This window comes from Schistocerca cancellata, chromosome 7 (assembly GCF_023864275.1).
Source record: "Schistocerca cancellata isolate TAMUIC-IGC-003103 chromosome 7, iqSchCanc2.1, whole genome shotgun sequence".
In the NCBI taxonomy this organism is placed as follows: Eukaryota; Metazoa; Arthropoda; class Insecta; order Orthoptera; family Acrididae; genus Schistocerca; species Schistocerca cancellata.
In genome coordinates, this window is record NC_064632.1 from 391,941,484 (window position 1) to 391,954,581 (window position 13,098).

At 40.4% G+C, this 13,098-nt stretch overlaps 1 protein-coding gene across 1 annotated transcript in view; it reads left to right on the plus strand.

Moving 5' to 3' along the window:
* The window catches only part of LOC126092787 (vesicular glutamate transporter 1), a 169,955-nt gene that overhangs the window by 60,120 nt on the left and 96,737 nt on the right, over positions 1-13,098 (plus strand). The window contains exons 5-6 of the mRNA XM_049908515.1: positions 816-934; positions 10,407-10,521. Coding sequence (XP_049764472.1) covers positions 816-934; positions 10,407-10,521 — 234 coding nt within the window. The remainder of the gene's footprint in view (positions 1-815; positions 935-10,406; positions 10,522-13,098) is intronic.

Genomic DNA, 13,098 nt, shown 5'->3' on the forward strand with positions numbered 1-13,098 from the left:
GTAGCCCCTGCGATGGTGTACACAACGACGAACCTGTGTGCACGAATGGCAATACGTCATTTTTTCGGATGAACTCAGGTTCTGTTTACTGCACCACGATGGTCGCATCCGTTTTTGGCGACATCGCGGTGAACGCACTTTGGAAGCGTGTATTCGTCATCGCCATACTGACGTATCACCCAGCGTGATGGTAAGGGGGTGCTATTGGTTACAAGTCTCGGTCACCTCTTGTTCGCCTTGACGGCACTTTGACCAGAGGACGTTACATTTCAGATGTGTAACGACCCGTGGCTCTACCCTTCATTCGATCCCTGCGAAACCCTACATTTCAGCAGGATAATTCACGGCCGCATGTTGCAGGTCCTGTACGGGCCTTTCTGGATACAGAAAATGTTCGACTGCTGCCCTGGCCAGCACATTCTCTCAACAACTGAAAACATCTGGTCAATGGTGGCCGAGCAACTGGCTCGTCACAGTACGCCACTCACTACTCCTGATGAAGTGTGGTAATGTTTTGAAGCTGCACGGGCAGCTGTATCTGTACACGCCATCCAAGCTCTGTTTGACTCAATGCCCAGGCGTATCAAGGCCGTTATTACGGCCAGAGGTGGTTGTTCTGGGTACTGATTTCTCAGGATCTATGCACCCAAATTGCGTGAAAATGTAATCAAATGTCAGTTCTAGTGTAATAGATTTGTCCAATGAATACCCGTTCATCATCTGCATTTCTTCTTGGCGTAGCAATTTTAATGGCCAGCAGTGTGGTTTAGCTCGTTGTGAGGCGCTCTGCTGAGGTGTCGGCTTGCTGTTGGCAGATGGCGGTGTTCAACTGGACGGTGGCCGTGGAGAGCGCCGTGGACTCTTCGTTCTTCTGGGGTTACCTGGTCACGCAGGTGCCCGGCGGTTTCCTGGCGTCCGCCTACCCGGCCAACAGGTGCGTCCAACGACTACAGCATCCTGTTCCACACCACCTCACTCCCACTCCTAAATACTCTGAATTACAGTCATCATTTATGTAAGAATAGATGTTATGCGTCATACGCAACTGAATGTACGCTTCGCCAAGGACAGAAGTTGAAGCAATGAATTAAAATCTGTAGGACGGCCAGGACTTGAACATGGGGCTCCTGCTTACAAGGCAGATTTGCTAACCACTACGGCGTCATAGCACTGTAGCTACCACCACTGCACGGGCTCAGATTGTCTGGTGCCTGAGTATCAAAAATCTCAGTTCACTTACGCCTGAGGCACAGGCAAGATTCCGACATTTCGTACAAAACGAGCGTGCTATTCCAACATTGGAGCGCTTCGGTTTAAGAAAAGGAAAATGGGCTGAAGGTGTGAAGTTGCTCTTTGGGAGGACATTGGACAACGGTTGTACTTCCAGCTGTAGTAGACGCAGTGCGGTGTTGTACTGGTTAGCACATCTGCCTAATAAGCGGGCAGTCTGGGTTCAAGTCCTGGCCAAGGTATAAATTTTAATTTATTGCTTCAGCAAGGAGCCCGTTTCGATTTCCGGCCATGTCAGAGATATTCTCTGCTCGGTGACAGATGTTATGTTTTTATTATCTTCGTATCATTATTATTGACACGAAAATCACCTACCTAGAATCACATGACAAGTCTTAAGCCTGTGTAACTTCGTACCAGGATATGACTCGCAACTGATGAATGTTCTGAATTGTGAAACACACTGTCATATCGTCCTTCCACTGTTGAGATGGTTGTATGGGCACGGTCCTAAGCCAATAATGACAGCGAGAGAGAGAGAGAGAGAGAGAGAGAGAGAGAGAGAGAGAGAAGAGTGTTGCACCTTTAAACACAATATATTTATTGGTCGATAATCTAGTGACGGATTTTAGAATCACATGAAGGAATGCTCGCCTGAGACCTCTATAACCAGTTTTCTTGTTGCGGAAACATGAGACTGTGTTTTGTACAACGTCTGTGTATACTACTTCCACACATTTAAGTGTTTTATAATACAGTAAAGCTATTCACAAGATACCATTGAGTCATCAGTGATAGTTATTCTTGGAAGTAAAGCTCTTACTACGGAACATGCGGTATTTCCAAAAGAACTGACTTTCTTAAATGTCTTAACAACTTATCTGACTAGAAAGTGGAAATAGCTCCTATTTTAATATGTATTCAATTTGTAACTGGTTTTTCTTACTACTTCTATTATAGGTCTGGCTAGAAGAGAAAGTCTGCAAGATGTTCTAATGCACAACACTCTCTCCTGCGTGGACCGAACGCAAATTATTCTTCAACACCTATACTTTTTTCGGTGCAGTGTCACCATCATCAGTGAGTTCATATCACTTTCTCTCAAATAACATATATAACAGTTTGCATGATAATGTATACAGCTTTGGGATTATGGTACCTGTTTTCAATATACTGGTAGCAAAATATATACGTTAATATCGCACAGTCATACTCGTGTAGCTGTCTGTTATTTACGGTGCAGCTAATATTTGCTACAGTCTGTCTTCTTCAATGAATCAGGATTATTCTTATGAGTATAAATACTAGAATCCAACAGGCGTATATATATTACCATGCAAACGTTTTTACTTGAAATCTGACGGAACATAAAATGAACCCATTGGTGGTGGTGAAACTTCAAAGAAACATTTATGGGTGTTGAAGAAGAATTTGTGTTTGCTCAAGACAGCACCACGTTTCCAAAATTATGTGTGATTTTCATTATAATTTTCTACAGAACACGTTTCACCTAATCATGGTAGGCATCTTTTGTGGCCTGAGACAATTAATAGAAATTATTATTTAACTGTCAACATTTTGTTATTGGATATGTAGTGTTGGTTGGCAGCTGACTTGCTTTAAGTCTTGCATATATATGATTGTGAAGAAGGTATCGGGTCACAGAACATATTCTGAAGCATCCAGAAATCCTCAGTTTGGAAGGAAGTGCTGAATGTAAAAAATTTTAGGGGAAGACCAAGACTTGAAAACAGTAAGCAGGCTCAAATTTATGTAGGTTGAAATAGTTATGCAGAGAGGTTTGCACAGGGTAGACTAGCTTGCAGAGCTCCATCATACCTGTCTTCTGACTGAATATCACAACAACAACATCGAATTACTTCTATAGGCGGTGCTGTGTTAATATTGCGACGAACCGCTCTATAAAGGTTTCCAGAACTTTTATTCGTTCATAAGCTACCTTTAGATCCACTGAAGGCTGTCCGCGTTTAAAGGCACTTCACATTTACACTAGGTGTAGGTAATGGCTGTGGTAGTGGTGCTAGTGTAAAGTGCTGAAATTACATAGATTCTTCTGCATTGCGCACATAAATAATGAGTTGTGTTGTTATCTTGTCAATTAAGCATTAGGTTGTTCCTCAAGTGGTAAATAATATCACTCAATCCATTAGACACGAGCGTCGAAAAGACTGCAGTTAGATCCACTTGGATAAAAACTTCGTGGTTAACTTCCTATGACAAATTCGGATAAAATTCCAAGCTCACAATGACTGCCTCCATTATCGTGGTCAGGGTTTGTCTGTCGTGAAAGAGGCGAGGCTTCCACTTGATGCCCAGATGACAGCATCTGATTGGGTACATGACTTCCTGGAGATGCCGCATGCTGAGATAAAGCTCTCTGCCTCCATAGATTATGTCCGTGCTCGCTTTAGAGCGTCATTGCAGCACCAAAACTCTTACGAGGCGATAAACTACGTTCCATACTCTAGGCATAATGCACTCAGATCTTCTACCACGTTCGTGATTGTCACTTCATCTTCAGTCAATACACCTTTCAAAACAGCAGGTGACTGGAATCAGAAACATACAAAAAATATTTGAACCCCCGAATGAATGAGCACAGGCAGAGCAGACTAACAAAATAAATATTCGTTTATTTCTGGAGAATAACTTACCTGTAACATGAGTTGCCGAAATGAGTAATGAAATGTCAAATTACCGAAAATAATCAAAAATAAAATATTTTAAGAATAAATTAGTAAACTTAGAAAGCTTCCAAGGAAGAAGAAAAGGGAAATATGCAACAAAATGGCTGAAGAAAGAGAAAAGCTACGTCGGGAGAAAACAGAGAATTGGAAAGATGGGAAACAACGATGAGCAACGTGATCCAATATGCTGAATGCAAAGACAGGAAAAGCACATACTTACACTAACCCCACAGCAACGGAATTTAACAGGAATGCATCACCCAATTTATACAGTACACTCAGATAAGTGAGACAAATACGAAAGTAATGTAAAGTGTTATACTGGAGGCTGCCCACTTGCTAAACGTCAAAATTGTGAAAGAGATGGCAGAAATAATGATTGGGTACCAAAATTCGACGCACCTGTTAGGTGACCGCATACAGAAAGCAGAGGAGAGTCCAGGGAGAGACATTCTTCTTTGCGTGATATTCTCTTCCTCAACATTTGCGAAGCTGCCGAATCCCACGGACGAACTCTGAATGTTTCATGCAGCCGGTGGTCGATCCGAGACGACCTTTGGGATGTCTCACCCTCGACACAAAAAGTTTATTCTGCTGAATGCTATCGACGACCCTCTGAGTCTTGTTCTTATCCTTGAGTAGGCCTAACAACTTGCCACTAACAAAATATCGCAGAGTGAAACCAAAAATATTTCGATTAAACTAAGTACAATAAGAATAGTTTATTTTAGTGCTCATTCAGTTGTAACGAAGAAATTCTTAGGAATTCTTCTTATAAAACTGTCTTGTTTTACTGCAGACCTCAGTACTTTTCGATTACCTTAAAGAGTTTCTAAATTCCACTTTGGAGACAAGAAAAGCAATACCCGTACCGGCTAGAATTACATGTCCTCTTCTTCTCCTGCTGCCTCCCGAAGATTACGCCTAGAACGTGTTCCGGTCTCACCATCTCATCCTTGGTCTTCTCTCGATCCATGGTTTACAATCCATTATTAGTTTAGGAAGCCTTTGTACCAGCATACGAAGTACATGTTCTCTCCATTTTTCTTTGTGTTGATTTGGCTTTTGCGTTATTGGCTGGATTCCTAATTCTTTCCTTACTACTTCCTTTCTTATTTTGTGTCCCCTAGCACAGCTTTTCAAATATCTTAGAAATTTAATTTCTGATGCTGCTAATTGCCGTAAACTTTCTGTCACATATAATTAAATAGGAATTTCCATGACTGTATAAAATTTCAGTTGTCTCTCTTCTCTTTTTTATCATTGAATGTTCTTCTTATTGTTCCTGCAAGTATTACTTTATTTCTGTGTATCCATATCTTGATCATATGCTGTGTCACATCCTAAACACTGGAAGTGGGTTACCTGTTTTATTTATTTATTTTTGAGGATTTCTTTAGACCATAGTGGTGAATACGTAAAAAGGCCATGATTTTAGTTGTTTCAGAGTATAGCTTGCACTTATCTCATTTAGTTTATGTAATGCCATTTAATTTATTTTCGCTGTCTCGTACGGTAACTTGATCATCTCACAATAACATCGTGTTAATATTTTTATTCCTTCCAATATTTGTACCTGATGGTGTTCTATCTCCTGCCCATTTCCTGATTGTATTCGTTTATATACAGTAGATACCGAATAGTGTTGGTGACACGCCACACTCTTTTTTACTCCCTGATTATTTGTATTTCAGAAGTTAGTACTTTACCCGTGTCACTTCTAATTCTGACTTCCGTATAGATACTCTTTGCGAATTAGATGAGATGTTTAAGGATTCTTCTTTTTTTTCATTATTTCCAATAGCTAGTCTCTGTGAATTCTGTCAAGTGCGTGTCCATAATCGCCAAATGCTAGTTGAGTTTCCAGATTAAATTCTCGTCTCTTGTAGGAAAGTGTAGTTACACTGATCTGTCAGACACATGGGCTGCTCTGATGTTAGTATGTGACACACAGTTATAACTATACAGTTGTACAATTTTATGAGTCTCTCTTTATACTTGCTCAGAAAAACGTTTGTCACAAACTTTCCTCTCTCTAGATTTACTTCAGTCCCACGAACTGACATTTTGATAAGAAAAAGTCCGTCGTACATGGTTGTCCTTTGATGAAGGACACACTTGTAAAAAGTTTCGGGTTCACAACATTTTGTTTCTAAAGGCAAATTAATAGCAACTAACTTTACTCAACAAATGCATACTATGTCTGAAATAGTATGCATAAAGAAGAAAAAAAAGAGCCATCTTCTACACTGAATCTGAACAACTGTGAAGATTGTAACAGTACTGTCCAATAACTCTGCAACTAAAGACGGAAAGCAGATTGTAATTATTTTAGACAGCTATAACTTACTCTTGTCGTGCCCTTTTCACTGGATTATTATTTATTGTTTAGTGTACCATAAAACTCGGTAACTTTGTGACACTCTCAGCAGCTTTTGTGAGACAACTTTATAGAAATATATACCACGATATTTAATTTCCATATGTATGGAATTTTGAAACTTTTATCCTTTGAACTTGATAACAATAGAATTTCTATGTGCAGTGAGGTATTCGGAATATGGAATCTTGATTGTCACTAAGTACTCCTCACTGCAAGCTCGGATAAACTTTGAAGCATGAAGTCTGATACAGGGAACGTAGACTCCAAAACTGATATTAGTATTGACCACTAGCCGGCCGCGGTGGTCTAGCGGTTCTGGCGCTGCAGTCCGGAACCGCGGGACTGCTACGGTCGCAGGTTCGAATCCTGCCTCGGGCATGGGTGTGTGTGATGTCCTTAGGTTAGTTAGGTGTAAGTAGTTCTAAGTTCTAGGGGACTTATGACCTAAGATGTTGAGTCCCATAGTGCTCAGAGCCATTTGAACCATTTGAGCCAGTATTGACCACTAAATGTATCAATTTTATACTGCTTTACGTATTTCTGTCTTGTGTCATTCGGAAAGGTTCGAAAACGCTGTAACACGTTTTCTTAAGCAACACGAAACTGAATTTGTCAAACTTGGATACAAATTATCTGGCCCACATTACTTGAACGTTTACGTATTTGTTTAATGGAACCGAAAGAGAAAAAATAAATCACAACACATACACTTAACGTCCTCTTTTGTTGTTGTGGTCTTCAGTCCAAAAACTGGTTTGATGCACCTCTCCATACTACTCTATCCTGTGCAAGCCTCTTCATCTCCGATTAATTACCCCCCCCCCCCACGCTCCCCTCCAGTACTACATTGATGATCCCTTGATACCTCAGAATGTGTCCTACCAACCGATCCCTTCCTCTAGTTAGGTTGTACCACAAATTTCTCTTCTCCCCAATTCTGTTCAGTACCTCCTCATTAGTTACGTGATCTACCCGTCTAATCTTCAGCATTCTTTTGTAGCAGAAAATTTCAAACGCGTCTAAGCAAGGTGATTAGCTCAGACTGCTTGGCGTAAGTTCAATTGAATGGGAAAAACAGCCATGACACATTTAGTACAGTATTCTGAGCAATTGCACGTTATACTGTGAAAAAATGTTATATTGGGAATAAAACTTTGTCTCTTTTACTAAACCAGTCACAAATTCCCATAAAATCAGTAATGAAACTTGGTCTCTGCGATTTCAATTGTTACACTTGTTTCCACAGGTATGTGTGCTGTCACGAAGGTTACGTTTCTTATTTAAGGAAACAACTAATTCACTTTCCAGTGGCAGAAAAAGATTTATGAAGTATTATTCTTATGCAGTATGGTCTGCACATTTATATCAACTTACTTTCAGTTGGGCATCTCGTCAAAGTTATCAACTATAGCATACAATTTCCAGGAAACCTACAGCCTCGTTTTTCCACTTACAAACAAAATGGCTTTGTGGTCAGCGGCTTCTATCGCTAATGGTAGCCACAGAAGTAGAGCTATATGCTGAATAGGGACGTGACGTGGCGTATTTAAGAATAAAAAGCTATGTTTTGTCACAAAGCAATATCTCAGTCACACAGGTGGAGAGTTTTACGTTACCTGAAACATTTATAGAAAAGACTACATACACTGCTAGACTCATATCATCTTCTGCTTTTAGGTTTTTGTAACGTTACTTTAGTGATGAGAACAGTCCCTACACTAAGGAAATTAAAACAAAAAGAGAGAACAGGCTACAATAAAAATCGTGTAACTACTGATCATGCAGTTACATTAATGAATATTCTGAGCCACACAGTTCTCAAAATAAGAATTTAGCAATAGTGGGAACCAAGTATCACATGTAAGATTACACAACATATGAAATATGAGCAATACGACTCACAGAATTATCAGATGGTATCTGTAAAAACTGTTTCATGTCCTCGTCTACCCTCTCTCTCTCTCTATCTATCTATCTGCCTCCAATTTTTACTTCGTGTACAAATTTATTTATGTCAAAGGTCTTATTATATATCAAACCAACCTACCACGTCTAGTGGTAAGGATTTCCACTAAATTAATTTTGTCATCTTTTCTTTCTGTTACCCCTCCGTTCCACATTTTATATTTCCACTTAAGTAAATGTTCAAGTGTTCATGCATCTATCTAGATTGTTTTTGTGTCCTCTTTCTCGTTTTTCCCCTACGTTATGAAATGAAAATACCATTTCATAATTTTTATGACTATCAACTATGAGCAATGTTATTTACGTTTTTAAACCATTTGTTACCATCTTTTGTCTTCCCTTTCGCTGCCTTCACCATCTCTTTGCTTCTATTTAATAGGTTAGTAATACTTCATAAATATTTCAAGCGTCATTTAGTGCGTAGACGTACAATATATGTTATTTTTCCTTATTATGAACTTTTTCCTTTTTGAAAAGTAGTGTATCATTAAGAAGCCTGTTACCATTTCATGCACTCTAAGACAAAAGAAACGATGTACCATGAAGGAGTTACCCGAATGGAACGAAAATCGTTAGATGTGATGTATATGTACAGAAAATCAAATGATTGCAGTTTCAGAAAAACTGAATGATTTTTCCAAGAGAAAGACCTTCACAAGTTGGTCTAGTCAATAATGCGTTCGTCCGTCCCTGTTCCATATGCAAGCAGTTGTTAGGCTTGGCACTGATCGATATATTTGTTTGATGCCTTACTGAGGGATTTCGTGACAGTTCTGTCTGATTGTCGCTTTCGATCATCAAATCCCCGAGCTGGCTGGAGTTCCCTGTCTATAATGATCGAGATAGGCAAGAGATCCGGTGAACTTGCTGGTCAAGGTAGGGTTTGACAAGCACAAAGACACGCAGTAGAAATTCTCTCCGAGTGCTGGCGGGCATTATCTTGCTGAAATGTAAGCCCAGGATGGCTTGCCATGAAGTGCAACAAACCGCTTTGACGTAAGGTTGGCGCGGATGACAACCAAAAGGGTCCTGCTATCAAATGAAATGTCACCTCAAACTATCAGTCTTGGTCGTCGAGCCGTATGGCGGCCGACAATCGGGCTGGTATCCCACAACTGTCTGGTGTGTTTCCAGACACGTCTTCCCGTTGCAATGTCATTGACTGCAGTAGAACTGTCTTCAGAGAGTGCTGCTTCGAACTGAACCCAATGACCAGTGACGACGGGTCTTGAGACACCCCAGACAGCAGTGGGATACCAACCTGATTGTCGCCCGCCATACAGTCCGACAACTAGGAGTGTCATTTCATGTCGTAGCAGGACTCCCTTGGTTGCCATTCGCAGCACTTTTTGAGCACAGCGTTACGTCGACGGTATTCTGTGTCCTGTTTTGTTGCCCTTAATGGCAAGTCATCCTGGGCTTACATTTCAGTAAGATAATACCCGCCCGCACACGACGAGAGTTTTTACTTCTTATCTTCATGCTTGCGAAACTCTACCGTAGCTAGCAAGGTCACCGGATTTCTGCGCAACTGAAAAAAAAATTGGTGGATTATGGGCAAGGCCCTCCAAATAGCTCGGAATTTTGTCGACAGATCAATTGGATAGAATTAGGCTCGATGTCCCTAAGGAGGACACCCGACAACTCTGTCACTTAATTCCAAACCGAATACCTGCTTGCGTGAGGGCCAAAATTGATTTATTGACTTGCTCATTGTGTGAAGCTCTTTCTCTTGAATAAATCATCCAGTTTTTCTGAAACTGTAGTCATTTGGTTGTCTATACATGTACATCACATCTGTCGATTTCTGTCAGATTCATGGTGCGTCGTCTCTCTTCCTCTTCTTCTCTTTCTTCTTTTCTAGGCTTTGACTGTATGTGTTGGTTGGTTTTGAGGCTTTACGAAGTTTCCTTCAGGACGATTATTCCTGTAAGCAGAGGAAAACATTTGTATAACACCATCGGTGCAATATCTTCTCCCAGCTTCGAATTTAAAACAATCCTGACTGAATGGATGAGTGGTGTCGGGTTTATTTAGCTCAGAGAGCTGGTGGCTGAGACGATGCTGGAGGTTTTAGTTGTGCTGCAGATACCGGAAAGACGTGGTGGTGGTGTGCGCAGGATATTCGGGACGGCGATCGCCATCTCGTCGTTCATGAACCTTCTGGTGCCGGGCGCGACGTCCCTTCACCCCGCCTGCGTCATCATCGTCAGGATATGCCAGGGCTTCGTCGAGGTAAGTTCCAGCTATCAACTAACTCTGTCCTTTTCATCTCTGCTCCACAACGCTCAGTTGGTTACACAGGTTTACAGTCTGGTGATTACTGGCTAGAATGAAGAGTTACTGGACCAGTTTAATTGTTATTTATTTATTCATTCAGCTGTAGCCTGTTACCTGTAATTTAAACATAGGCTGTATTGATTCTTACACAGATTATGCATTTACATTATTACTTAATTATCCTACGCAATACTACTTCCCATCACCAAAAATATTTCCACTATTAATAATACCAATAATAAATTTAAAAAAACTATTTCTACTATAGATAAAGACTACACCTGTTACCAAATCTATGTCTACTCTTATTATACCCTCAATTCTTGTTGGCACATTAAACTATGCACTCAATCGTTCCACAGTCCATAGATCCGCCCTACCAGTTCCTTGGGCGCTATGGAGGGCATCTACCCCATCCATTGTTCGTTGGCTCCCTGTTTGCAGGGAACGATTCCCATGTCCCAAGGAATGATCGTTGTTGCCAGTAAGGAGGGCAGCCATACGCCGACTCGCGTTAGCCCGGTTCTAGTTCCGTGGGTGGCGAGACACGTCTCATGGCTGCACTCCTCTCTGGTGTTTTTACGATGGCCTTGCATGCGGTGTTGGCAGCTCTGTTGCTGCACCTGTTCACCTCAGGTGCCTTCGCTGCGTTGCTTCTAGATTTTTCGCTTCTCGATCTGCGAGAGCAGCCTGATATAGTGCAGGAGACGGGTGTTGATCGATAAGATAACGCTCAACCCAAGCCTTTCTTGAAATAGCGATGGCACTGTTGTTCATATCTACATCTGCACCTGAAATATTTATTTCTCAAAACCGGTTTTCGCTCATATAACCCGTCATCAGTGTCATCTGATTAAAGGAACAAATAACTGTAGGCACTTCTCTTTCTACAATACCATAACTGTGCACATAGCAACAGTAATACAAGTCTACTTACATTATGTACCTCCATAGCACTGACATGCGTGTCATTTAATACGAAAAGTTCTGAAATATGCCCTGTGACACAGTATACAGCTTATTGTGTATGTATGTTATTGCTTTCAAATCTTGGGCAGTGACGATTCTTGATAACGTTTGGCATAACTGTCATAAGGTGGATCTGCGGGTCAAAGAGTCTACATTAGCTGTTCTTTGTTATATATATATATATATATATATATATATATATATATATATATATATATATATATATATGCTGAGGAAATTAGGTTAGGAAATGAGATACTTAAAGCAGTAAATTAGTTTTTCTATTTGGGTAGCAAAATAACTGATGATGGTCGAAGTAGAGAGGATATAAAATGTTGACTGGCAATGGCAAGGAAAGAGTTTCTGAAGGAGATAAATTTGTTAACATAAGGTTTAGATTTAAGTGTCACGAAGTCGTTTTTGAAAGTATTTGTATGGGGTGTAGCCATGTGTAGAAGTGAAACGTGGACGGTAAATGGTTTGGACAAGAAGAGAATAGAAGCTTTCGAAATTTGGTGCTACAGAAGAAAGCTGAAGATTAGATGGGTGGATCACATAACTAATGAGGAGGTATTGAATAGAAATGGGGAGAAGAGAAATTTGTGGCATAGCTTGACTAGAAGAAGGGATCGGTTGGTAGCACATGTTCTGAGGCATCAAGGGATCACCAATTTAGTATTGGAGGGCAGCGCAGGGGGTAAAAATCGTAGAGGGAGACCAAGAGATAAATACACTAAACAGATACAGAAGGATGTAGAATGCAGTAGGACTGGGAGATGAAGAAGCTTGCACAGGATAGAGTAGCATGGAGAGCTGCATCGAACCAGTCTCTGGACTGAAGACCACAAAAACAACGACAACATCAAGATACGTATATCAGTGACACGCATTCAAATACGTAAAATACAGTTTTAGACAAATAGTCTATAAAGGTAGAGATCACAAAAGTAATAAATGCGCTAAATGATCCACCATGTCACTCGAAATTGGACAACTTTACACGCACGACACAGACTCCAAACCAATATTATATAGAAGTATCTAATCTGTCTTAAAATGTTGGATGGTGTTGCACTTTTACACCTTTTGTATATCCTGCCTTCATATACCAATTGTCTAACATATTAATTTACATATTTGAAAGCGTCTCACCGATATAAATAAATATTACTTTAGAAATAACTATTTGACCTCTCAGTTCAATGTTTACACCATACGACAGTTGTGTGAATGTTATCAAAAATTGTCACTGCCTAAAATTTCACATCAGTAACACACAGGACAATCCGCATACTACACTACATGACAGATTTCGGGTCTTATCATATTAACTGACACTCATATAACCGCTGTAGAGGTACATAATGTAAAGAGAGTTGTCTTACTGCTACTAAACATACAGTTGGCATTTTGTTGAAGTCAATGTGCATACAGTGTTTTTGTTCCGCTCTATCAGATGCTACTGATGATGGGTTATAAATCCGAAAGCCAATTTCGGCAAATAAACGTTTCAACAGCTCATGGCGTACAGAAAATATCCTTTAAGAAATATCTGAAAGCTGC